This window comes from Rattus rattus, chromosome 6 (assembly GCF_011064425.1).
Source record: "Rattus rattus isolate New Zealand chromosome 6, Rrattus_CSIRO_v1, whole genome shotgun sequence".
Taxonomy (NCBI): Eukaryota; Metazoa; Chordata; class Mammalia; order Rodentia; family Muridae; genus Rattus; species Rattus rattus.
The window spans coordinates 45,088,975-45,115,440 of NC_046159.1; the positions used below are offsets into that span (position 1 = coordinate 45,088,975).

At 37.8% G+C, this 26,466-nt stretch overlaps 1 protein-coding gene across 1 annotated transcript in view; it reads left to right on the top strand.

Annotated features, from left to right (window-relative positions):
* Cntn3 (contactin 3) overlaps positions 1-22,615 on the top strand; it is a 356,765-nt gene extending 334,150 nt beyond the window's left edge. Inside the window, exons 20-23 of the mRNA XM_032906010.1 lie at positions 3,938-4,124; positions 14,121-14,233; positions 16,456-16,624; positions 20,508-22,615. Coding sequence (XP_032761901.1) covers positions 3,938-4,124; positions 14,121-14,233; positions 16,456-16,624; positions 20,508-20,608 — 570 coding nt within the window. The 3' untranslated portion in view covers positions 20,609-22,615. The remainder of the gene's footprint in view (positions 1-3,937; positions 4,125-14,120; positions 14,234-16,455; positions 16,625-20,507) is intronic.
* Positions 22,616-26,466: the final 3,851 nt, after the last annotated feature.

Consider the following 26,466-nt stretch of genomic DNA (forward strand, 5'->3'; position numbering starts at 1 on the left):
AACTAAAAATAATTAAATAAATACAAAATAAAATAGACCATATATGGAAATGTAGTTCATTAGCAGTTACACAAACGTTATCTCTCTTTCTTAAAACATCTTATCACACTTGCAAGATGCTAGTGGCCCACTGACAGTAACTCACACTGTAGAAAATGGGCTGTGTTTAAGGAGGGCAGTAGCCTCGCAATCGCTCTGAGAAAAGATTAGTCACTACCTGTGTTTTGAGACTGCCCTTAGCAATGAAATAAATGCGGCACGCACACATACATACACACAGAGAGATATATTCTCTCTCTCTCTCTCTCTCTCTCTCTCTCTCTCTCTCTCTCTCTCTCTCTCTCTTTCACACACACACACACACACACACACACACACACACACACACACACACTACCTACCAGGTGTCCAGCTATGGTTCACTTTTAATCACCTTCTCCTCTCCTTCCACGTGGTTTTTTCGTGTTATTTTCCCACAGTAAACTCTGAGTGAGTTTACAAGATGAACGTGCCTATGTCCATCAACTTCTATGAAATTGCACCCTTTGAATGTTGTTTTGCTCCCAGTCCCTTACTTAGGTCTCCGATTAGAACTATACATCCCATCTTCCATGTCTCTTAGCTTCACTCTCCTGATTTTATTATTCCTCAGGGCCATGCCTAGACTAATGTATAAACGTTTTCACCATTCATCTGCAGCTTCATTCTTATCCAATATTTTATTTTTTAATAATTTTTCTTTTCAGGTCTAAGAGTTCTGCTCACTACTTTTCAAATTTAGCTGACCTTTATATCTATTCTCCCATAATTAACTTCTCCTTTATACAACACACTTGGGTGTCATAAAGATGATAACTTTTTAGTCTCCTTTAGTAGGCTGCTAGCTCGTATTCACCTGCGATTCCGAGTACAGCTCCTCCTTTATAGCAGGAATGTCTCTGATCCGCTTTCAGGGAAACCGCTTTCATGTTCTTCCAACTTCGTAGCAATTCTCTTTTGTGTACTTATCAGTGTTTTCTCCTCTGTAAACACTTTTCTCTTCACAAGCCCATGCTGTGACGGCGCCTATAAACTTTATATGAGCAAAGAGATACATTCTTTCAGTGGGAGTGCTGTTGCTTTTTGAATCTAGAACATAACCTAAGGAGAGTTGAATAATCTAGAATTATTTAGCAACTGGGTCTGCTAATAGAGCTAATTCGGGTGATGACAAAGGAAGGTGACTATTTCAAAGCCAGCCTGGATTGCACAGTGGGTTTGAACTCAAACAACTTAATGAGACTCTCAAAATTAAAAATAAAGGTAGGCCCAGAGGTAAGTATAGCTCAGAGGTAGACTCATTACTTCTTCAAGGTCTAGCTTCCATTTCCTAGCTCTACAAACAAGAAACAAACCATAAACCAACCAAAGGATAAATATGTTTTTCAGCAAAATTTTGCAGAATATTGGAATACTTAAAGAAAATTTGCTTATAGGAAATTTCTAATTGCTCGTTTGAGTTCAGGTGATTTGTATGTTAATTCACCTTTTTATAGCTATCTGAAAAGATTAGCTCACTTCTCTGACTAGTATTATATACAATTTCATCACATATTCTCTCTGCGTCTAAATATTTCTAACACTTCTCATCAACTATGATCTAAAGGTGAACCCCTCCTCCAATGCATGGAGGTGAGTCATAGTACTTTAATATGTACTGTTCCCAGGAACATTCAAGTATTCTCTATAAATGCATTTATAAAACTAGGCTACACGTGCCATTTATGAACTATTTTTAATTCATCTTTTCATCAGTCTCCCAAGAAAACATTTTTTTCAGGCAGCTTACAATGAAGGAATTTGATGTCTCACCAAAAGAAAGGCTCATGGATTAGAAACCACCAAGAGACCAGAAGTTAAACAGGATATTGACTAAATGAGCAAATTCCTTCATCCCTCTCCTGTGTCATTGATTAAGTGAGAATTATTATAATCCAGATTAGTGTAATATTTTCCTAACCTGTGATATATCCCATGCTACAAGCTTTCCAGCTTTCTATAACATTTTATTATAATCTTATTGATTAGATGTCATTCTTTGAAAATAGCCAGTCAGTGTCCTCAAGGACAGGTCATTGAACCTTCAAGGTACATACAGTGTTTAGTATTGGTGATATAATATTTATAAAAGGTTGTGGTGTCTGTCTACACTTATCAGTGGCTTTATAAGCAAAATTACATTCACTTCAGACCTAAAAATTTGGGTTCAGTATATCTGAAATTTGGGTTCAGTATATCTGAAATTTGGGTTCAGTATATCTTGTGAAAATGAATAACTCTTTTGTAAGACAATGAGTACATGAAAATAACTCAGAACAACACATGTTTGAGTAAGAGGGGCTTATAATACATAGGGCACAGAGGGGGAGCAGAAGGCTTAACTATTTAGTTTGGTACTTTGGAAACATAATTGTAAAAAACTAAGATTTACATTGTAATACTATGTATAATGAATAAATTTATATATGCTTATTGGAAAAATACATATGGTAATATCTAATATCTTCCTGTGCTGGGGACTAAAACCAATGTCCTATCTAACCAGCCATCAGGCTTTGTTTGATCTACATTTTATTGTACAGTGAATCTTAAAGCTGGGCGATTTCACTCAATAACTACAGCTCTGAATTTTATACATTTCACTTTTCATCACCTCTAGCCTAAGCTACCCTTTCACTTGCTATGTAGGCAAGGGTGTGCTTGAGGAATGACTATCCTTCCTCTAGCTCCAGGATGCTGGTATTGAAGGTGTGAGCTAACACAGCCAGTTTTCAGGGGTACAGAGCATTGACCATAAGGCTCTATACATGTTTGATAAGCATTCTAACAATTGAACTTCCACAGCTTTGCTTTTTAAAAGATACATAGCATAAAACCCATAAACACCAGAGCTGCTATTCAGACACAGCTAAGTACATGATTACAGAGATTGCCCCATTTCTGAAATGGTTATTGTCTTTAGAATTGTGAATGGAGAATATATATATATATATATATATATATATATATATATTTACAAATATATAGTTATATTGTGTTCAAACTACAGATTGTGTGCACTTATAACAATTATTTTATAGTTATGATTTATTATCAAGGCTTAAAAAAATGAATGCCAAAACAGGTTTTCTATTGCAAAAACAAAGAACAGCAAGCATATTTATATACCAAAGTATAAAATATGTTTTTTATTAGGTCCCAAGTCTTCTTTATACTTCAACATTAACTTTTTTATTTAGATTAAGTGAGCAGATGTTAGTAACTATTCTTATTCCTGCCCTACACATGGTTGTATTTTGCATAAGCTTTTTATTTATTTGTTTTGTCTTTGTTAATTTGTTTTTTACTTCGTGAAGAATGTAAACTTATTAACAAAGAAAGCACAGGTAGCCTTGTTAACATTTGACCATTGCTGTAGGACACTCCTCTTGCTGGTCAGCTTTCTCAAGTCTTTCTGTTAACATTTCCCTTTCTTTCCAAACAGGAATCTCTACTTTCCTATGGAGTTTATTCAGGCTTCATGACTGCATCACAGCATTGTAGGTCTGACCTTAGGCTAGGCTGGCAAAGGATGGAAATGAGAACGGCTTGAGGTTAGGTGTGTGGGTTTCTCCTCGGTCTTTCCACTTGCAATCCTATACTCCGTTTGTCCTAGCATCCCGAATGTCACCGTTTCATTTGTTTATAGGATTATCTAACTCTTCATTCCCCTCTTCTGGACACCAACAGCTGTGACAAGGTTGAGTGCAGCACCTGCCACATAGTGTGTCTCCTGGGAATGTCGGTGGCATAAACAAGAAAATGCATCATAGCACCCCCATTAATGGAAATGACTGAATGTTGGAGAGGGCTGTATTTGGTCCAGCTGTTTGCATGGTTTATGTCTGCTGTCCACCAGGTGCGGTACTGGAACAATGGAGGAGAAGAAGAATCATCCAGCAAAGTGAAAGTGGCAGGAAATCAGACATCAGCTGTGCTCCGAGGCCTGAAGAGCAACCTGGCATATTACACAGCCGTCCGGGCTTACAACAGCGCAGGCGCTGGTCCCTTCAGTGCCACAGTTAACGCGACCACCAAGAAAACCCGTAAGTTGAATCTCATTTTCCCACTGTTGTGAATGCAAAGAAAAAGACTCGTCGTTATCACGGATGGCCTCCTTTATCACCTGTATGGATAACTCAAGGCGTTAATCCCACCGAGCAATGAAATCCTGCTTCCACACCCTGGCAAGCCCAGAGGCATTTACATTGCTACCTTCACAATATCCCTACCTCTCTAAACAGACCTTCCATGTGAACATAAATGTCCATCATGGGGAAGTGTATTTGTGGTTGTGTAGTCCATCTAAGATAAGTCCTTTTATCTGTGTTTGGCTTCGTTGGGTCCACCATCGTGGGTTTTTATTTCTGTGAGGCTTGGGCTAAGTATGATTACCTGGAAGCTGACACCAATGCCCGGAAGCCCACTTTCTGAGCCGTTTTTTCCCCTCACATTACTTAAAGGATTCCAAAATGAAGTAAGACACTATAGTTATCAGACTGTGTGGCCCACGTAAATAGATGCACACTAATGTTGCATCCAAGCCAATGTTGTCTTCAATCCCAGTCTTTGTTACCTTTGTATTCCCAGTAAAGTTCAGGAGGTCTGAATGTTACTATTAAATTAGTCATCAGGATAGGCCCTTACTGTATTCAGCTACTATCTTACAGCACACTCATGCTAGTTTGAATGAACTGTTCGGTTCCCGTCATGTAATGTGATCATAACTAAAAGTAGCTGAGAAAATTCCATGTCCCAAATACTTAATGGTCAGTCCCTTCTGATTTCAATTCTGAGGCTGAGGCAAACAAGGCACAAAGGGGTTAAGGACAGTCAGCACACCGATAGTTTTGTTTGTGGACAATGCTTCTCTTAGTTTATTCTCTAAATTTAGTTCTATACATCTCTGTGCTTCACAAAGTTTACATAAAAAAGAAACAATTGTTGTTTTTGGTGAGCACTTGAATGTCCAAATTTACTTAAAGGCATATATTCATTGCCTAAACTGTTAAGAACACCAGTAATATGTAGATGAATATTATAGGCAAGCAATATTATAATACTGATAACTTAAAATATACATAAAGGATAATCTTGCTACTTTAGATGTTAATTAACCACTGTCATTTGACGGAGAAATTTGTATGTTTATCTTTGCATTATTTATAAAAAGAAAAAAGTGCGACTAGCAAATTATTAGCATAATGAGCACTACAGAGCAACAGTGTAGCAACAGAGGCATTTATTCCCTTCTGTAGCACTCATTGGTAAGCAATCCACTAATGTGAGGATTTAACATTATCCTTGCCTAATTACTAGGGAAAGTGTAACCTAGTCTCTTATGAATAACACATAGTTAGGCCAAGAATGTGCTACTTGGAAACACATCAACAGAAAATGGTTTGAATTTACAGCTTTTCAGTAAAGATATTTGGTTCTCTTGGTAATAACTGGGTATTACTAAAGCTTAAATATTCTCATTATTCACATTTTAAAAGCCAGCGTCGATAAAAATGCTGATTGCAAAAATATACTCAAACAAGTTTACTTTGCTCTTTCCTCTGACTTATTAATCACTGTGATTTCTCACTAGGAAAAATTTAAAAACACCATAATGGGCCGGCAAGATTGCTCAGTTTGTAAAGGTACTTGCTTCTGAGCTTGAAGACTGAGTTTCACTGAACCCCCCAGTAGCAAGAAAGAATAAACTCTCTCAAGACATGTGTCCTCTAATTTTTACAATGTGATATGACCGTTCATATGTGCAAACACACACACATACACACACACACACACACAAACACCCCCACACATAAATACATACACACCCCCCACACATACATATATATACACACACACCCACACACATACATACACACACACCCACACACAAACAGACACATACCACACACATACATATACACACTTATGCATGCACACACTAAATAATAACTGTAAAAATAATATAAAAGACAAAAATATCAGAGGTATCAGTGATGAACTTTGTGAACTGGGGAAACAGAAGGCAGAAAGCAGCCATGAGTTAATAAGAATATCTTGATTGTACACAGTTAATACAATAAAGTCTTAGAAAAATAAACCACACCCCTTTATAATGGAGAGCCAGCATAGAGAGATACATTTACACATGATGATGATAATTATGGTTGTAACAGCTAACACTTAGCAATGTCTGCTCACAGGTCATAACGCTGTTCGTGTACCGATTCCTAATTCTCATGGTAACATTGCCTTGGAAGCTATTTGTGTCTTCACTTTAGAAATGAAAAGGCTGAGCTCCAGGAAGTTTAGATTCCCTCAAAGAGATGGTGGAGCAGAAAATAGGGCAATCATCCAGAACATCTAAAGCCTGTCTCCTCCTCTCTTCCAACCACATACTTAGAATAGCCACGTCCCTTTCAACACCAGCGTTTATTGTGATTTTGCTCTGTGCTTGGGGACTGGGTAAAACGCCCAGAGGTAGTTCAACTGAAGTCTGATGGGAATTTCACCAAGTGAATAAAACCCATCTCTAAAATAGTATTCTCCTGGGGCTGCAGTTCACCGACACCTGCACATTGTTCTGCAACTGTTACTAACAATGGTTTTCTAAATTGTATGGGGAATTTCATAAGCTCTTCAGTCGTCTGCAAATCAGATATAAAGAACATGTATTCTTTTTTTTTTAATTATGCTAGTGACTTTTAAAGCATGTACCAAAATAGAGTAAGACAGCATCTTTCACAGCTATTTCTGATGTTGTTACTGGCAGCTTTGAATAATCATCCTAAGCACTGATGAGGTTTAGCTTCAAGCCCTAGTTAAGAATTTTGACAAGGCTCCCATGATAATCATTTGAAGAAATCGTCTGTATGTTACAGGTATAAAGAGTTGTGTTTTGAATCCTGGTGGACTCTGTTTTCTCCTGTTCATGAACCGTACAGAGTCCTCTGGGCCTCAGGCACCCATTCTCCCCTGCCAGCCCACTCGGAACACATGGCAGCCTCTCATTAAGTGCTGACTGGATAGCTGAGTGGATAGATGAAAGCTACAGAAGAAAGCCAGCTTGAACTCCTGTTATTAATCAAATGCACTCTCTCTAGACTGCACATTGAGAATTCAAAATGCATGATTCAGTCTTTTACAGTCGAGTTTAAAATTTGCAAGCTGTGTGTCCTTGTAATCATGGAATTCAACAGGCAAGGATTTCCGCCAGTGCTGATGTAGGTGTTGTTTCTGATTGTCAAATAACAGAAGGATTCTCAAATAAAGTACGGTAGCTTCCATTAAACACTTAATTTTTTATAACCAAATACTTGTGCTTTCTAAAAGCATTTTTGACTTAACAGTAATTAGCCTCTTCAGTAATTGAAGATGGGTTTCTGTCACTCAAAAGCCAAAGAGAAGTAACTCTTATCATCGTCGTTCTAATGAGGCTAATGAGAAAATTTTGTAGGTGGCTTGAAAACAAAACGATCGAAGGTGTTGATTTCTGAAGGGAAGCATCCTGACAGTATCATGTCCAGAATGTGTAAGAATGAATCTGTAGGACAAACACTCAGGAGCCTGTGGGATAAATATCTAATAGCTGTTCTGCTTGCAGTATGGGTGGATTCAGGCTGAAACCATGTTCAAATGTCATCTAATAGGATCTCAGACTGAGTTTTCCTTAAGCTGACTGCTGCTCCCCGTCCTTCACCTTGACACATCGTTATTACACCCCCATTTCAGCAAACAGCTCCTTGTTTTATTCCTTAGGTCCCAAATCACAGGCATCCTTGACTCTTTTATATTGATGTGGGGGGGGGGCAGCTTGTGCAAGCCTACACAGGCCAAGTATGGACATCAGGTGCTTCTCTTTCACATTTTGAGTTCTGAGGATTATACTCAGATTATCTGACAAGCACTTTACCACCCACCGTCTTTCTCCCCATACTTGTGGCTCCAAGAACTAACTTGGAATTGACTTCTGAATTTGTCAAGTGTCTGCCACTTCTAATGGCTTTGGGAATGGCTCAGTAAGGAAATTGTTCTGTGAGTTAGCTTCAGACCCTAAGACCTAGACCCTTGAACCCGCATAAGGCCAGACGTGTTAACACCAGTGCTTTACAGCAAGCTGGAAGGTAGAGACTAGAACATCCTCAGAATCCCTCTATCTACCTTGCCTGGCTTAGGCATGGCAAACCAGAGACAATCTCAAATAAGTTGGAAGGAGAGATCCTAAACCAGGTGCTACCTCTAGCCTTGATAAGCACGTGATAGCCAAACTTCTCTCTCTCTCTCTCTCTCTTCTCTCTCTCTCTCTCTCTCTCTCTCTCACACACACACACACACACACACACACACACACACACACACACACACACTGCATTCACAGATGCTACTCTGGAGCAAGGAACCAGCTACTTCCATCCTTCCCAGGAGTAGAATGCTTCCTCGCTGTTCAGTAGTGCTAGCCTCTCATAACCTAGGGTGATCTTGTAGCCACCACTCCCCTACACAGAACTTTCCATTCATTCCACATCCATTGATGCTAAATATTAAACCCCTGAAATACCCCACCTAGGCTCAGACACCCACTCTCCAGCTCTTGCTCCAAATCATTCCTTTCTTACTATTTCCTCACCTGTGCATTGCACATTCACTTTAGGACTGCAACATTTGTTGTGCCCTAGACCTAGACAAATCTTCCTCTAAATATTCATGAGACACACACTTGTCTCTTTCAGATCGTCACACCTCGGCATGCTACCCGAATGCCATATTTAAACTTATAGAACCTGGCATCTCCCAACAGTCCTGTCTTCTCCTGCTTTCTTCGTGTGCATACCCATGATCATCAGCACACATGCTCCATTCTGTGTGTGTTTGTTTGCTTTAGTTTTTAATCTATACTTCATTCATTCCACATTTGGGTGTGAGTTGATTGTGTGGGTGTTAGAACCACAGTAAACATGTTGCTATCAGAGGATAGCTTGCCAAATTTTGATCTCATCTTCCTCCATCAGCCTTGGCAGCAAGCACCTTTGCCCACTGAGCCATTTTGCCAGCCCATAGATGTTATTTTACTATTACCTCCCCTTGGTTAGGATCCCAACTCCTTCAGGCTTCTTTTCACTAATGTTTTATTAGTTCTTAAGCTCTGTCTTCACTTCAGTGGTCATAGTCAGACCCAGTAAATACTGGTTGACTCTAACTTTTGCCACTATTCATAGTGATACCATTTTAGCCCAGGCCAATCCTCTAAGTAGCAATATAGCAACCAGGCATCATATTGTCTATTTTTGAATGGTCAAATTTGCAGGAAAGGAGAATCATCATTATTTTGATGATTCCACTCAGAACTGTATGGACTTCTTACTGGCTACTTAGGTTAATGAGACTGGGCTAACTGCCTCCTAAAAAAAGCAATTTTTCCCTCCTTGAAAACTATGGGCATACTTTCAGGGAACAAAGGGATTACTTTGATAATTGTGGGGAAAATGCAGGGAAACCTCAGGGAAAGTTTGTTTTGACTTAGTTTCATGGCTGCCAAGTTGACTGTGCCAGGAGAGTAGGCATATTTCATCCACAATCAGGGAGAAGAGGAGTAATGAATGCTGGTGTAGAACTAGCTTTTCCTTCCTTTCATTTTTATTGAGTCCAGGACCACAGCTTACAAAATGGTGATGCTCTTATTCAGGGTGGTTTTCCATGTCAACTAAATCTCCTTGGAAACATTCCCACAGGCACAAACATATATATATATATATATATAACTAGAATTAATAAAAATAAATCATTAAGAAAACATTTTTATGGTATGATGCATTTTGGTCCATTTCTAATAGTGATTGGGGCAACATGTATCTCAGTATCAGATTGAGAGTGGCTACAAATTATTTCCTTTTCTCAGAATCTCACTTTGTTTACCCAGCCTAATTTAAAATGGTGATGATCTTCTCAAGGGATGTCTTATTGCAAAATGTACTTTTCAAGTACTGGTGCTAACATTTACTTGCAGGGATATCCTTTTTGTATCATTAGGTGGCCAAGAACAAAGAGTTGAAAAACATACTGATTTCTGTATAATTGACCACAGCAAGCATGCACTCTTAAAATTCCATATTTCCAAAGGAGATTCTAACGTTTCTATCACCACTATGGAAATATCACCCTTGAAAACTGCACACAATAATGTCCACTATGTCAACAGCCTCTATAATATATCATACAATTGAAATACTCTCATTATAGAAATTTGAAGAAAGAATTGTCTCATGGAGCAGACAATAAGAGACAGCTACAATCTCATAACCCCAAAACCTCATCATAACTACCTCTTGGGATATACTTCCCAGACTTCTATTTCATAGATGTTTTCTCTTTGGCTGTCTGTTTAATTACCTGTATGTCACATAGGCACATTGTTTGACTTAATTGTCAGTTGACACAATTTAGAATCGCCTTGAGAAAGAGTGTTGTTGTTGAAATGTCTAGATCAGATTGGCTTGTGGGAAACTCAGGAGGTAGCAGGATGTCCTGACTGTGCATTCATGCACCCTAAAGTGAGTGGTACCATTTCCTAGTACCTAGGGTTTAAATTGTACAAGAGCAGAGAAAGCCAGCTGAGCAAGCAGGAAGCATGTGTGTGTGTTCATTTCTCTCCACTATGAGGCTGTGGATATGATGGAACTAGTTGCTTCAACTTTATACCTTAACGTCCTCACAATGACCATCTGTAACCTGAGACTGCGAAATAAGTTGTCTTCTCCCCTTGTTGCTGTTTTGTCAAAGCGTTTGATCACAGCATAAGAATAAAACCAGAACACCGTATATGTGTGCTATCTCACCTTGACAGTAGGCGGCCATTTCTTAGACTGTTTTCCCATTGACAAAAGTGTCCTAGGCATAGCCATGTCACTCTCATTGGCTCTTTGCCAGCAGACATCTATAGAATAATTGAAATCTCCAAGAAAGCAAATGTTGAAAAGCTAGAAATCCAAACCTAGAAAGCATCATGCCAGATGCTTAAAGATAGACCATGATTAAAAAGTCTATTTGGGATAGTGTTATATTATTGTATAATATTTAAATTCTCCCAGGAATTTTAGGGTCTGTCGATTTACATTCTGTTTTAAATCCAATTAATTATCACCTCTAAATGAAACAAATTAGATCTTTCCTTTCTTTGCTATTATCTCCTCCTGTCCAAATAGAAGTTTGACAAATAGGAAAAAAAAAAAAAGCCTGTAGACTTCACACCTGTCAGTCATTTTGAAATAGAGAGCATCTGTTGAGTGAAGTCCATTAGATCTGGCCCGGGTCCAGGTTTTGTAGATCATCTTTTCAGATGGGGCAAAGCACTAAGAATGGAGTGAGAAGGTCTACAAGGTACACTGTCAGTCATTTCAGGGACTTTTCCACTTTGTTTCTTGGTTCCATGCCTTCAGTTGCCCGCTATGTGACTGGTTTGTTTCACATAGCCTACTGATCTCAACCTTCATCTATGTTCTGGCACATATTAGAAATACGTGTATAGTCTCTCTTAACTCCCTGGGTTAGGGCAATTACGGAAATGAATATCACTGAAGTATAGCGTACTGGAGAATAAATAACTCGTATCAAAGCACATTCTGTATTGCCTGACTAATCAGAGATGGCTACTAAGCACGGATTTGTAAGCTTAGCAGCTAAAAGAGTCGTTGTCTGGTTAAGAATTTCTGATTCAGTGGTGTCATTAGCAGTGGTAGCAAGAGAGCTGATGGATACTATTTCTAATATTTTAAAAATTAAAAGGGAGCCATTAGCTCCATTTTAAAGCAGATACAAAAATGTGACTAGCATATCAAGCTGGCTCTTGTGTAACTATCATTACTTAAAATGAGGCTACAAATTATATTTATGTTTTTTCTTTATTTTACTATTAAAATTATAAAAAGCAAAAATAGGGGCTGGAGAGGTAAGTCAGCAGTTAAGAGTGCTTGCTGCTCTTCCACAGTTCACTTTTTACCACCTACAGGGGCTTCAATGGCTTACAAAACCCTATCCATTAAGCTCCAGGGAATCCAGGGACTTCTGACTTCTGTGGGTACCTGTACACATGTAATATATGCACACAGAGGCGAAAATAAAAACATATAGACATACCCATATGCATAGGTTAAAACAAACATTTTTTTTTAATAAAGAAAATGAGCAAGTAAGCCAACAGTAAAGTGTAATGAATGTGGGGGGGGGGGTAGTCAGACACAAGAGGGAAAAAAACAAGAAAACAAAAGCCAACCTCCATTTTCATTACTTACACTTATTTGCATAATTTACGTGTTAATTTACATAATTGCTCATAGTTTTTCTTTCTTTTTAATGTTCCTTTCTTCCTTTCTTTTTGTCATTTCTATGAGGCTGAATTCATTAATTTGGGAATTCGCCCCTAACAAACCACCCTTTATCCAGTTTCTTCTCTGACACTGGCATTGGGATAGGCAGTTTAGCCCAAATGACTGGAAACTTTCCATAACCTGTCAGCACTCATTTGTTGATAGAACAGTCCGTGCTGCAGTGTATTTTCTGAACTTCTTCAAATCAAATCAAACCCATCCTTTTATACACCTATCAGCCATATGGATAACAGACTTCTGGATGATGTTTAAATGCACTCATAACATCTGGATAGAGGGAGTAGAACACGCTGATTAATATTTCAACTCTAAGTAGCTACCATTGATCTTGCTATCACAGCCCTGCAGCTCAGTCTTAGCTGACTTAAGCTCAATGTTAATATCCAGTCAGCAAATATTTAAAACTACATGGAATCATGTTAGAAAGTACACACACACACACACACACACACACACACACACACACACACACCCTAAAGAATGGGTTTGTAAGCAATATCATCGTGTTTGTAGTTATTCATCTCATAACATATCACAGAATATATATCTTCTGTCTGTAAGTTTAGCTGTATTTCCCTTATGGCATGGGTTAATGATGATCAGAAATTTCCCTGGAAAGGCAATCTCCTTTCCCATTACAAATACAGTTATCGAAATCGCATCTTATGTTTCAGTGTACAAGGGTGAACTGTTTCAGTGCTGTTGTAGGCAATTGTGAGGCCGTTGACAAATGAGTAATATCTTTGTCGTTTTGCGATTGAAAAGAAACTGAACCTTAGTGTCCCTTGTGTTTGTCAGTAAACAAATGGATCCTGCCACTTGTCACTCCATCCCATGCTCCCCCCACATAAACGCCACACATAGACACCCCTACACCTCACCAGTATAATTTTTCTATCTCACGTTCTTGTAAAGGAGATAACTGTAAATTCAAGTCTATAAAACCCAGAGCGTTTCATTAATTCTCTGTTGCAGTTCTCATTAACTTTTTTAGCCTTTTGCATTATTTTTCTCAAAAACTGATTTAAATTTGGAGAATGAAGACTTTAAAATATGGACTCTCTGCCGTGATTTTTCATAGGGATAGCTATTACTTCATGAGAATGAATCTGTGTAATCCTGATTTTTTATTGCCTCTCGTTTTGCCCATCTCATCATACGAGGAGACTGGCTTAAAAATCATCCACACTTCATTTCCTGTGACTTTAATCTGCTCATTTGGCAATTTCTCTCAGCTTCTAGTAAGTGTCAAAACAAGTCCCAGGGCTGTCCTGCTTGACTCCTCAGCATGCACTCTCTAGTGGTAGAAAAAGGAATTGCCTTTCGTATGTTTTCAACATTTTCTAGGTATGGTTATGGTATGTATGATATGTAGGTATGGTACGGTAGTACAGTACGGTATGGTATGGTATGGTATCATAAGGTATCCTACCATATGGTATCCTATGGTATTGTAAAGCAAATTTTCTCAAAATTTAAACATGGTAACCTTTCTTTAAAATGTTTAAGGGAACATTTAAAGCATCTCCTTGGTTTTGTCTCATTCCATTTCTGCAACATGGTTTACCAAGGAGAGTCCTCTTCTTCCATGAGCTTCCTAGAATATTTGTCTGTTCCGTCTGAAATATAACTCTGTTGTCAAATCTGTTTTAATCTCTCAAGCTCCCAGTCAGCCACCAGGAAATGTTGTTTGGAATGCTACAGACACTAAAGTGCTGCTTAACTGGGAACAAGTGAAAGCCATGGAGAATGAATCAGAAGTAACAGGCTACAAGGTCAGTTATGGCTCAGACTTCACCTGTCCTACCTCTGTTAACATGCTCTGAGGAAAGCTAAGTGAAAAGCTTATTTTTGAAATATTGGTGATATGGCTTCTTAATATAATTTTCACATAACTAACAAGCTTTTCCTTAAAAAGATCATTTCTGAAAATATCTTGTTAAATACAGTTATGTGAGATAATTTTTGATTCATAAGGAATTCAATTGTGATGGTTATAACATTTATTATTTATTTTCAATGCTCACGAAATACCATTTTTAAAATAACTGTAAGGAGTACCCGGATTCCTTGCCCCCTACCACCAAGGATACATCTCACATAGCTCTAACTATTATCTATCCTTGCTGCAAGCATTGTGGGTGAGCAACGCAGGAAGGATGGCTTCCTACTTTTATCCTTAGCAACCTGAGGATATCCCTAGACTTTTAGGGATTTGGGCACAAACGAAGTCATATTTACAGCTTCAGAAAACTTCAGTTCTATCCAGTTTATGAAACAGTGTTAGGTTTAATAATGATATGTTAAATAGTCTTAAGATTTATAGTTCAAGAAAGACAGAGACCCATAATGAAGTTAAGATCAACTCTAAAGCATAGATATGGAGATTTTATATATATATGCATATATATACATATATATAAATGTATACATATTTATATATATTTATATATATTTATATACATATATGTGTATATAATAAATATATATATATAATCATATAAAGTCTTACTGAGCTTTGAAATTACTTTAGTCACAAGCTTGCTAAGAAGCTTAAATGACACCCAATCACAGAAAAACATACTTAGTATGCACTCATTGATAAGTGGATATTAGCCCAAAAGCTCTAATTACTCAAGATGCAATCCACAGATGACAGGATGCTCAAGAAGAAGGATGACCAAAATGCAGATGCTCCCACTCCTTCTTAAAAGGGGAAAAAATATCCATAGGAGGGGATATGGAAGCAATGTTTAGAGCAGCAACAGAAGGAATGGCTATTCAGAGCCTGACCCACATGTGGCCAATATATATACAGCCACTAAAACTAGATAAGATTGATGAAGCTAAAAAATGAATGCTGAAAGGGACCAGATAGAGATCTCTCCTGAGAGACACATCCAGAGCATGCCCAACACAAAGGTCAATGCTAGCAACAAACCACTGAACTGAGTACAGGACCCCCTTTGGGGAAATTAGAGGAAGGATTGAAAGAGCTGAAGGGGCTTGCAACCCCATAAAAACAACAATGCTTACTAAGCAGAGCTTGCAGGAACTAAACCACTACCAAGAGACTATACATGGACTGACCCAGGGCTCCAACTGCATATGTAACAGAGAATAGCCTTGTTGGGGCACCAGTGGAAAGGGAAGCCCTTGGTCCTGCCAAGGTTGGACCTCCAGTGCAGGGAAATATAGGGGAGAGCAGTAAGGGGGATGGATGGGAAAGGGAACGCCCATATGGGGGAGTGGGAGAAGATGAGGGCTTATAGACAGGAAGCCGGGAAAGGGAATAACATTTGAAATGTAAATAAAGAAATATATCTAATAAAAAATTTTTCTTCAAAAGTAACTTAAATCAAGAATAAGATTTTTGACATTAAAAGAAAGAAGTTTAAATGAGATTGTTGGAAGTTTTCTGAGATGCAACTACCAGGATAACATTTGGTAAAATAAGTCTATCCCACAAGAATTCTGGGAAAATGGGTCTATTTGCTCGATTCAAAGATAAAAGTTTTGTTTATAATCTTCAGGAAATGACTGCTGAAAGATATGAGGCCCTTCCCAAGTTTTTATACATTCCTCATTAATCCTGGCTCGTTGTTACTTTATAAAAAAATATCTATCAGAAACAGAAGGTTAGCTTTACAACAAATATAAATGGCTCAAAAGTTTTACTTCAAGGATGGGGAGAGGCTTCAGTCAGACTCTGAAACAATGATCTCCTTCTCTTTTCACATATTACATAATCTTCCTGTGTTTCTATTCTACCCAACTCACCAACATCTGAGATTTTCCATAATAAAAGTTCAGTATCCATCCAGCCTCCTCAATTTTGTTAACTTAACGGTTCCGGAATGTCTACCCATGTTTAAGACCTACCATGAAGTATACTTTATATATAGGGGTATAAAGACCTAAACTCATTTTGGAGTGACAAATTTTGTGAAAGACAGATGCCAGTTGTATAAAAAATGAGTTTATTTATGTCTTCTAGGTTTTCTATAGGACTAGCAGTCAAAATAATGTGCAAGTACTGAACACAAACAAAACTTCAGCTGAGCTGTTGCTGCCTATCAAGGAAGACTACATCATTGAAGTCAAGGCCACCACAGATGGAGGGGACGGCACCAGTAGTGAGCAGATCAGGATTCCAAGAATAACCAGTAAGCTGATTGAGCTCATTCTCCCCTTAACTGTTGTCACTGTCATTGAACCCTGTAAGTCAGTGATTGGAGTGCTACTTACCTGTTTTCCCCAGCATGCATTTTGGTATGCATGGGGCATATACCATATAAGGACAGAAAGAACACCATTAGAATGATGCAAAACAAGGGAGAAGAAAAGTCAAGAAACAGCATTAGACACCAGTTACACATTTGCCTTGGACTTATCTGCTCAAGTCAGACTTCATAAACACTTCTCACGGTAACATTAAGTCACACACAGGTTTTCTTACTTTCAATATTTCCAGGTATAGTGGTTCAAGCCAATAATCTCCAGACTCAAGAGTTCCAACCAGGAAAATCCTGAGTTCCAGATCAGCCTAGGCTACAAAATTAGTTCAAGGACAGCCCAGGTTATATAGTGAAATTCTGTCTGTTTCCAATTGTTCATCCCCTGGACACAAAGACAGATTTTTAAAATATCTATTTTTAATTTCACAGGTGCTTCATACAAACTTTTCCTCTGAAAGAATCACAAAAAATTTATTTTACTCTGGAAATTTCAATTTCTGAGTTAAGGGAAACAGACTCGTGCCTGCATATTTTCTCAGAGACAAGGCAAAATAAATTTATCCTTACTTTTAAATCCTGTCTAGATTTCTCCAGCATTAACTGAAGTACTATAAAGCCCATCCTGTCTTACTGTGCCCTGTGCTTCTCAGTGACACAAATAAAATGTTCCCATCTTTCCACGTGTTGATCTTGACCTTGTCCATAGTACTGTTCAATCAAGACCGCAATTATGGTCTTTACTATTGAAAATGAAGTGACTGGCATTAGCGACTGAAGAGTGGAAAATTTGGCAATGCAGAAAAAAATTTATTCTCTGTGAAAATATTTTGACTACAACACACAAATCAAACTATCCTAGAAAATAGTCCGTAATTATTTCATCACTTAACTCTGTAAAGGCCATTTCAGACTAGGGACTGTCCAGAAAGTCTGTGCAATTCAATAGACCAAAAGAGAATATGTCTATTCTGAGTACTTTAAGGTATTCTTTTAAGATATTAAAACCGTGTGAGCATGAGCTTGTGCATGCTGTCATGAGTACTCTTGTCTCCTTCACAAGCCAAAGACAGCATCTTTCCAATCACAAACAGATGTGAACAGACGTGAATTACAAGCAGATGTGAGGTTGACCAACCTAACATGGGTGCTGTGAATTGAAATCATGTCCTCTTCAAAAACAGTATTCTTAATCTCTGAGTCATCTCATCTGTCTAGCCCTGATTGTTGTACCTTGTAAAATAAAGAAAACATGTTCCTTATTCTCTAATAATGTGAGGTCTACAGTTAAAATGACAATATAGAGAGTTGGACTAATAGCAGGACTAAATACTGTGTTTCTTAAGAGATAAATGGGAGATATTTTAGTTTGGGAACAATACTTCCCTTTGCCTGCTTTCTCCCCCATATATATGTACAGATATAGATATAGATAGATATAGATTTAGATACAGATAGATGTAGGTATAGATAGATAGATAGATAGATAGAGGTATAGGTATATCGATATAGATAGATATAGATATGGATAGATGTAGGTATAGATATATAGATATAAATATAGATATAGATAGATATAGATATAGATACAGATAGATATAGGTATTAGATGTAGGTATAGATAGATATAGGTATAGGTATATCGATATAGATAGATATAGATATGGATAGATGTAGGTATAGATATATAGATATAAATATAGATATAGATAGATATAGGTATAGATAGATGTAGGTATAGCTAGATAGATAGATATAGGTATAGGTATATCGATATAGATAGATATAGATATGGATAGATGTAGGTGTAGATAGACAGATATAAATATAGATATAGATATTCATTCTAGGATAACTGTCTAAACCAAACCATCTGACCCTGCCTTGTTGCTGATCTTGGGTAATCAGGTGACTACATGGGATTGTTTTCGAAAATGGAGTTTCTATTGATTTCTTTCCAAAGATAATAATTCATACTATGCATAAAATGTATCTGTATCTGTACAAAAGCAAATTTTCTAAACCTTTATCCTATGAAGCTTTCTTTAATTAAACGTCAAATTATCTCACCAGTTGTTTGCAATCAAGTCTAATCATTTTCACGATGATGAAGTTGTTTTCCCAATTTCAACTAAAGTTAAGTTATATGAAATGAACAGACTGGAGTCACTTACTACTTGGATGTATCACTAACTTCTGTGTACTCAGCAGCCAGTGATTCTCCGTTAGGCTCAGGTTGTTTGACAGAACAGGCTTTAGTTTCATTCTTGTGTGTCTTAGTTCACTTAAAATACTTTTGTTTTTTGTTTTGTGATGTGTTGTTTTGGGTTTTTTTTATTTTGTTGTTGTTGTTGTTTTTGGTTTTGTTTTGTTTTGTTTTTTGGTATTGAAGGGGCTGTGTTGAGCAGGGCTTCTCTGTGTAACTCTGGCTGTCCTGAGTCTTCCTTTATAGATGCATGACCTGCCTCTGCCTCCTGGATGCTGGGATTAAAGGCATATGCCTCCATCATCACCCAGATCAGACTACTTTTATAAAAGTATGATTATCTAGCTGTTTTATAACTACTGGAATTTATTCCTCATGATTTCAGCAACTAGAAAACCTATGGTTAATGTACCTACAGAATGATAAATGTTTTCAAAACATTTTACCAAATTTTACCAAAGAAACTGGGTTACCCTTTTGGGTTCTTGGTGTCATTAACAGAAGTATTTAGAAATGCACTCAGTAGTTTGCTTGAGCACATTCTTATTCATGTTTAGGAGAAACAACAGGGTAGGAAAACTGTAAATCTGGCAGCTGCCTGTAGAAGAAAGATGGAGGCCAGGAAGAGGGAAAGTTCATGTGTTTTGTAATAGAGGTTAACACGCAGCTTCAGTAAGATAAAATAATAATAAAAAAAGGAGATGGGGAGCATTATAGAAGGAGGAAAATAGTCCAGAGGTATTGGGAGTTGCTTAGGTCTTTAGCCGATATCCAAATAAATAAATAAATAAATAAATAAATAAATAAAAATTAATTAAAAATTAATTAGGACTCAAAAGCAAGGAGTTCACGTGGCTGTGCTCCATAGTATGCTCCATGCTTCCACAGGCTGTGCTCCGTGCTGCCTGTTGGAAGGCAAGTGCTTTCACTAAAGAGCTTCTGAGAAGGCAAAGTGCATCATCTCACTCAGGGGATAATTATTCCTCCTGTCTAAGTTTGGCTTCAGGTGATTCAGATTTCCTAGGAGAGTGGACTCCTGACTAGGTCATTAAAAGGCCCAGGGTTTGGGATAGAATGTATGATCTATTCTTTTGACCAGGAGAAAGTACTTCTGCCCTCTTGCCTTGGCCTTTTCACATGGTAATGTAAGGGTGGAGAGTGTCAAAGGAGATGCTTGGATTCTTCCATTACCTGTAAAATAGAGCCTGGGGTCCAAATCCTTAAAGACCTGCAAGGCTGCTGCTGTTGTTGTTGTTGCTGCTGCTGCTGCTTCTTTCTTCTTCTTCTTCTTCTTCTTCTTCTTCTTCTTCTTCTTCTTCTTCTTCTTCTTCTTCTTCTTCTTCTTCTTCTTCTTCTTCTTCTTCTTCTTCTTCTTCTTCCTTCCTTCCCCTTCCCTTCCCTTCCCCTTCCCTTCCTTCCTTCTTCTTCTACTACTACTACTACTACTACTACTACTACTACTACTACTACTACTACTACTACTACTAGCATGAATATCGTTACAACTGAAGACAGGAATTCAGCATAATTTTAGAGGGAACGGAAACGTTCACTCTCCAGTGTTCTGATTACAACCCTTGCTAATGAACCCTCTATCATCCTTGACAGGTATGGATGCAAGAGGATCCACTTCAGCCATTTCTGACATCCACCCTGTGTCAGGTTACATATCCGTCCTACTGTTCTTTATTGTAAATGCTTTGTGGTGATAGGGCTTTTTTTATTATTTATTGGAAAGTTAATTGGTTACCCCCCCCCAAAAAAAAGTGCTTTCTAAAACAGTGATTATGCATGTTTTTACAGCTCTGTGTTTTTAAATTTCTACTTCATTATAGGTAAAATATGAATATAATAAAAACAGTAAATCCTTTTAGAGGAATCTGAGATGCCTTAATATTTGCTTGGTAAACCAAAGGAACTTGCAAATTACAAACTGCAAACTTTTTTGATAGAAATATTCTTATGTTATGAGTTTAATCACTTGCCTATGTGTGAGGCACATACAAACACAGGATACATAAAAACACAGTGCACATATGATGTATGGAAACACATAGTACATATACAGTACATACAACACACAATGCACAAGCACATACATACATACACACAAACACAAACAGATTTTTTTCTATACTAAAAACCTTATTTATTACAAATGTTCTTTTCCCATTATTACAACATCACCTATCATTTTTAAATTACTAATTTGATCCCTCAGAGGAAACATGCACTTAAACTGTTATTCTGGAAGGGAACAGCCTGGAAGGGAGTATTGTTAGTAAATGCTACTCTGAGTTTGGGAAAGTGACACTTGCATCAATGTGCTACTGTATGGCTGTGAGATTTCCTTTGTCACTTCTTTCTCTCATCTCTCACTTATTTATTCTATAAAGTGAGGTGACAATATTTCTCCTATTGCCTTTTACTGCAAGAATTTATTGTTAAAAACAAAGAAAGAAGGATGAAAGCATGGTTTCTTCCCCTATGCAGTGTCCCTCTGCAGAATCTTACATGAACCTCCTAAGGTAAACACAAACCAGGCACTTTTCTGAAGTTTGCTGGCATTGCATGCTCTCCTTAGGATTGTCTGTCTTTTTCCGAAGATGGAAATTGAACCCCAGTGAAGACTGTGACAGTGTTCCCTTTTGTTGGTATTTACAAAAATAAGATGGAACATGGAAATTAATACATTTTATCCTTCCTCAAAAATTAAAGTAAAATTAGTTAAGACTCACTCTCTTCCCATGTTAAAAAAAAATAAGCTTTCAGCCTTTGTCAAATCCCAGTAGAGAAAATAAGAAAAAATATATCTTAACCCAAATATGAAACAAAAGGCATACAATTCTTCATTTATAATTTCTGATTCCACTAAGGGGCCCTCTCTCAGTTTGGATGGCAGAGAAGGTTTTTTTTTTTTTAATTGAAATTCCACTCTCTATCTCATTGAGTCAGGCAGGCTTTTCCATTCCCAGGTTAAATTTGTAAAAGAACATGGTGATGTTTCTGGCTTTGATATGGATGACTCAAGTCTTTCAATATGTGATTTTCAAAGGACTGTGGAAGACCTGACTTTGCAGTAATATGTAAAAAGTATATGAAAATCAGTAGATTGAGTGCTAGACATTCAAAATCAATTTTTTACCACTTACCTACCAATTTCACATTTTGCTGGATTTTTTTTCATATTACCAAAGGTAGCAAAATTAGAAACCGATGGTATAGCTCTCAAAAAACATTGAAGATTACCCAAATTCTGATGCCATTTTAGTATACCACCCTTCCTTCAGAGATGCCATTCAAGACAAGGTCACTATGTAAAAAGGAGAATGATTATTTTAAGATTTTCTGTAGGGTCTGTAAATATTGTATATATCAAGAAGAAATCTGAATGATGAGTTGATTTCATATGACCATTGTTATTTCAGTCAAATGTGGGGAAACACTTTTCTCCAATCCCCGCGCTTTATGGTACATATAACAGAACTATACCTTTTTATTTTCTGATGACTCCTAGAATTTCTTCCTATAGTTTTCTTTTCCAAGATGGCTATTGTCTTGTTTCCTATTATTTCTATCAGTATATCTCCATGAGATGTAGACACTGTTTCATATTGAAAAGTCTAAATTTTACTCTTTAAATTCCTGTGTGTGTATCCTATGGTTATGTGTATGTATGATTTTCTATTATTCTAATAAAATTTATAATAATCAAATTGTTTTGCATTATTCATTGTGGTTTGGTGGAAGTATACATCTACATAGGAAGGGGGCGTGCCATTAGAGCAACATCGTTTTTACCATTCCTTACATTTTTAAGCCTACATTTGACTTTTACATCTTTGAGAGGAATATTTCAATATTTTTTGTGCTCTACTAAGTCAGTAAAAAATGTAAGTTGATACAATGTCTTCTATATTTAACATAATTCCTATGTGCATCAAAGGGCTTGATAGAAAACAAAAAAAATGCTTAATAGACTTACTATGCCTAATTTCTTCTCACTTCATTTTGTAATAAGTAGGAACTCACATATTTTTGACAAGAGGGATTTTTTTTAAACTGTCAATGTACTACATTCTGTATAGATTTTTCTCTTTGATATAAGAAGTAGTATAAGGGAAATGAAAAAATATTTCAGTCATCTCATGTTAGACATGGTGTTTACAGAAGAATTAAAGGGAAAACTCTATAGAGCTCTCTCTCTCTCTCTCTCTCTCTCTCTCCCCCCCCCACTCTTTCTTTCCCTTGCACTGTGTGAGTGTGTGCTTTTTGTGTGGTGTGTGATTGTCTGTATGGTATGTGTGGAGAGTTGGGGGGTGGGGGTTGAAATTTAAGCCCAGGTAAGATGGCTGTATTGGTATCTTCTAAAAACATGCAAATACCCGAGAGTGTGCAGATGGAGATCACACGTAAAGCAGTCCTAATTCCTGGTGCTTGTGGAATGGAAGAATGAGAGACCAGCTTTGCAACATCTGCCAACATTGGCGCATCCTTACCAACTGCTGGTCATGGTCTCTTGCTCCAGTTCCAAATTCAGATTCCTTTTCTGAGGACTGCAAGTATGATAGACTTCCCCTCATTTTTCTTTGACATCTGCTGAGCTCCTTGGTGCAGAATGTCCTGTTCCATGAGCTGAAGCTGATAACACTGCCCACTTAAGAGGCATGATGTTAGTAAGGTAAATAGTGTGTGTAACTCTTATAGAATCATACTGTTATTATCCCCCTAGGTAGGAAAGAAACCCTCGAGAACAAAAGACCTCTTTCAGAAGGTAGTTTTATATCGCTCTTAATTTCATTGTACTAAGGACAATGCTGTATGATTCTCAGAACCTTAGAAGAGAAGTGATTCCGGAATTCAGTTTTTCTGAGAAGTAACACTGTTAACATTCAAAGTTACCTATTTGTTCTCCTAACCCTCACATCATCTCCTCAGTCAGGTTCCTGGGAGCCCATTTTACAGATGGTGAACAGTTAGCAACTTGTACAAGGTCGTCCTGTGACAAGCACAATAAAATCGGACTCAGGGTAGTTTAGCTTAAACCCTTGAACATCTTCGTCTCACTTAACACTACATACATCAGGCCGGAAGGTTCAGAGCAGCTTGGGCTTGGCTTCAGAGTGGACTTGGTGCCTCCTTTATTGAGCACAAAATCAGGGAGCCTAAAAATTCTTAATTAATTGTCATTATACTTTTTCTTTAAAACTTTCGAAGATGGCACGAGTTGATCTTCAATCATCTTTGTCAATGTTCAGTGAAAACCAACCAGCGTAACTCAGTAGGATGAAGAAAATGTGAAGGGAGGGGAATGTTACAGATTCCTCTTTTCCAATTAAAATCCCTCCTGCTGGTTCACATTCACACAATGCCAGCTTTTTTTTTTTTTATTTAAAATTAATCTTAATTGGGTTCATTTTTTTCTAAAGCATTTTACCCTTTTTAAAAATGAGAAAAGATGCATGGGTATTCAGTGTAATTTGGATATACTTCAGTAAATATTGGAAGTAAAAACTACCCACAACAGTAATTATGAAATCAGCAATTAGTAAACTCTGCCATTCTCTTGAAAGAAAATATGTAAACAGATTGGACTGCAGTGCATTTCAATCATTAGGGTTTTCTGTTTGTTTGTTTTTATTTAGGCATATACCCTGATTTCACATGCCTTGCTTTACATGAAGGCAATAATTACCACCTGGACGTCACAGAGAATCCATACACTGATAAGAAAATTAAACTTTCAAAGGATGAACTCTTGCCATTGTTAGCAGCCTTTATTCTCACTTTTTTATTCCTAATTTACCCTTTGACATTATCTTAGCTCCTTGTGATTCTACCTTGGTCATCGATACTGTGGGGGAGAGAGGCCCTGAGGAAACACAGAAAAGGCAGTAACGAGTGAGAAGGCTGGCATATGAGCGCATGTACTCCGGCCCAGGACAGAAGAAATTGACAGACACAAAGCTCTGGAAAATGGACCTCCGGCCTGGCTAAGGACAAAGTGAAATGTCCCTGCCAGGGGAATCCTTGCATCAGCACTTGCTTGCAAGTTTCCAGCATCCTCATAGGGAAGGCTTTAGCCAGGTTGAAGTTTAAAGATGACAAAGAACTGCCCTCTGGATGTTAATCTCTGGAGCACACTGTCCTCAGGAGGGGCTCCTCTCTACATTCATTACCAGCTGAGGGAATAACTAGCTAGTTCTCACCATTTCTACTTTATCTCTCCTATTTTACTTCTTTAATACCTCCCTACATTGATTGTCCCTGCTGATGATAAGTTATGACCCTTAGGAAAATATGAGGTGTTGTACAACGTATGTGACACAATTCAAATTGATGCACATATATGAAAAAGTTAACAAATCTGGGAAGAAAGTTGACCCAGAGTGAGCATTCTAGACAGAATCTGACTAGAATCCCAACCAGGCCCCTAAAACTATCTGGCCCTTGGTATGTAGTTTAATATTTTCAAATATCTAAAAATCACACACACACACACACACACACACACACACACACACACACACACACACCTGACTGCAGGAGCCTATTATAAGACTGTGGCTTTTGGTTACTCAGGAACACTGTCTAGCAAATTAATAATATTCACTGCTCTATTATTAGGCTTTGGAATCTAGACCATTCTTTGAGGATCAGCCAATAGATCTACACCAGAACAAAAAGGAGCAGGGACTGAGGGTTATTGACTACTCAGCTTCCGGTGATTCTCTGCCCTTTGGGTAGGAGAGAGAAAAAGACCCCCTGGGAAACTTCTTCTCACAAAAGACACAGGGAGAGAGCAAGGTAAACTATGAGAGGGTAAAGGATAGAGTGAATGCTGGAGTGGTTATAAGCACTGAGACTTCGCTAAAGGAACCCCTAGAACCTTACTGGGCACACAGACAAACTTAGTCACTCACAGCAGCACCCACACAAAGCTGTCACAGATGAAGGCTAGAGCAATTCTTCACAAGACACCATTCAGAAAGCTATGAAATCAGAGGCTGAAAGCTTGACTTAATGTTTTAAGAGGGTTTAGTGCTTTTCTGTAAATGAAGCCTGCGTATAACTCAAAATGTTTCTCAGGGGTTATAGTAATGGAGTTGGAACAAGAACCACTTGACCGGCAGAGCTGGCCTATGCTTCTGAAGACTTCTAGTTAGGAACTTGCAAAGTCTGAGGCACCAAGTAACATTCGTAGTGTGGACTCAGGGTAAGCATGTTGAGCCAACAGGGTTTAGCATCCAGAAGTCATGCAGGAAGCATGAGATCCAGACCTGTCTTGACAGGCTATACTGTTTGTATATGACCTAAGACAAATTCCTTCACACTTCCAAGTCCACTACCAATGAACAATAAAGTACATCTTGCTGAGACTTAAGTTTCAAAGGGGGCTCCACTGGCTTTTTCTACAGAATAAAATAAAATCATCTGCCTTCTGAATTTAAACACACTTATTTGTCTCCCAGCCACTTCCGCCTAGGCTTTTTCAGTAGCAAAAGTGGTCAATCTTGTCTTGAAAGTCAAGGCATGATAAAAGATATGAAAAGAGCCTGGGGAGAAA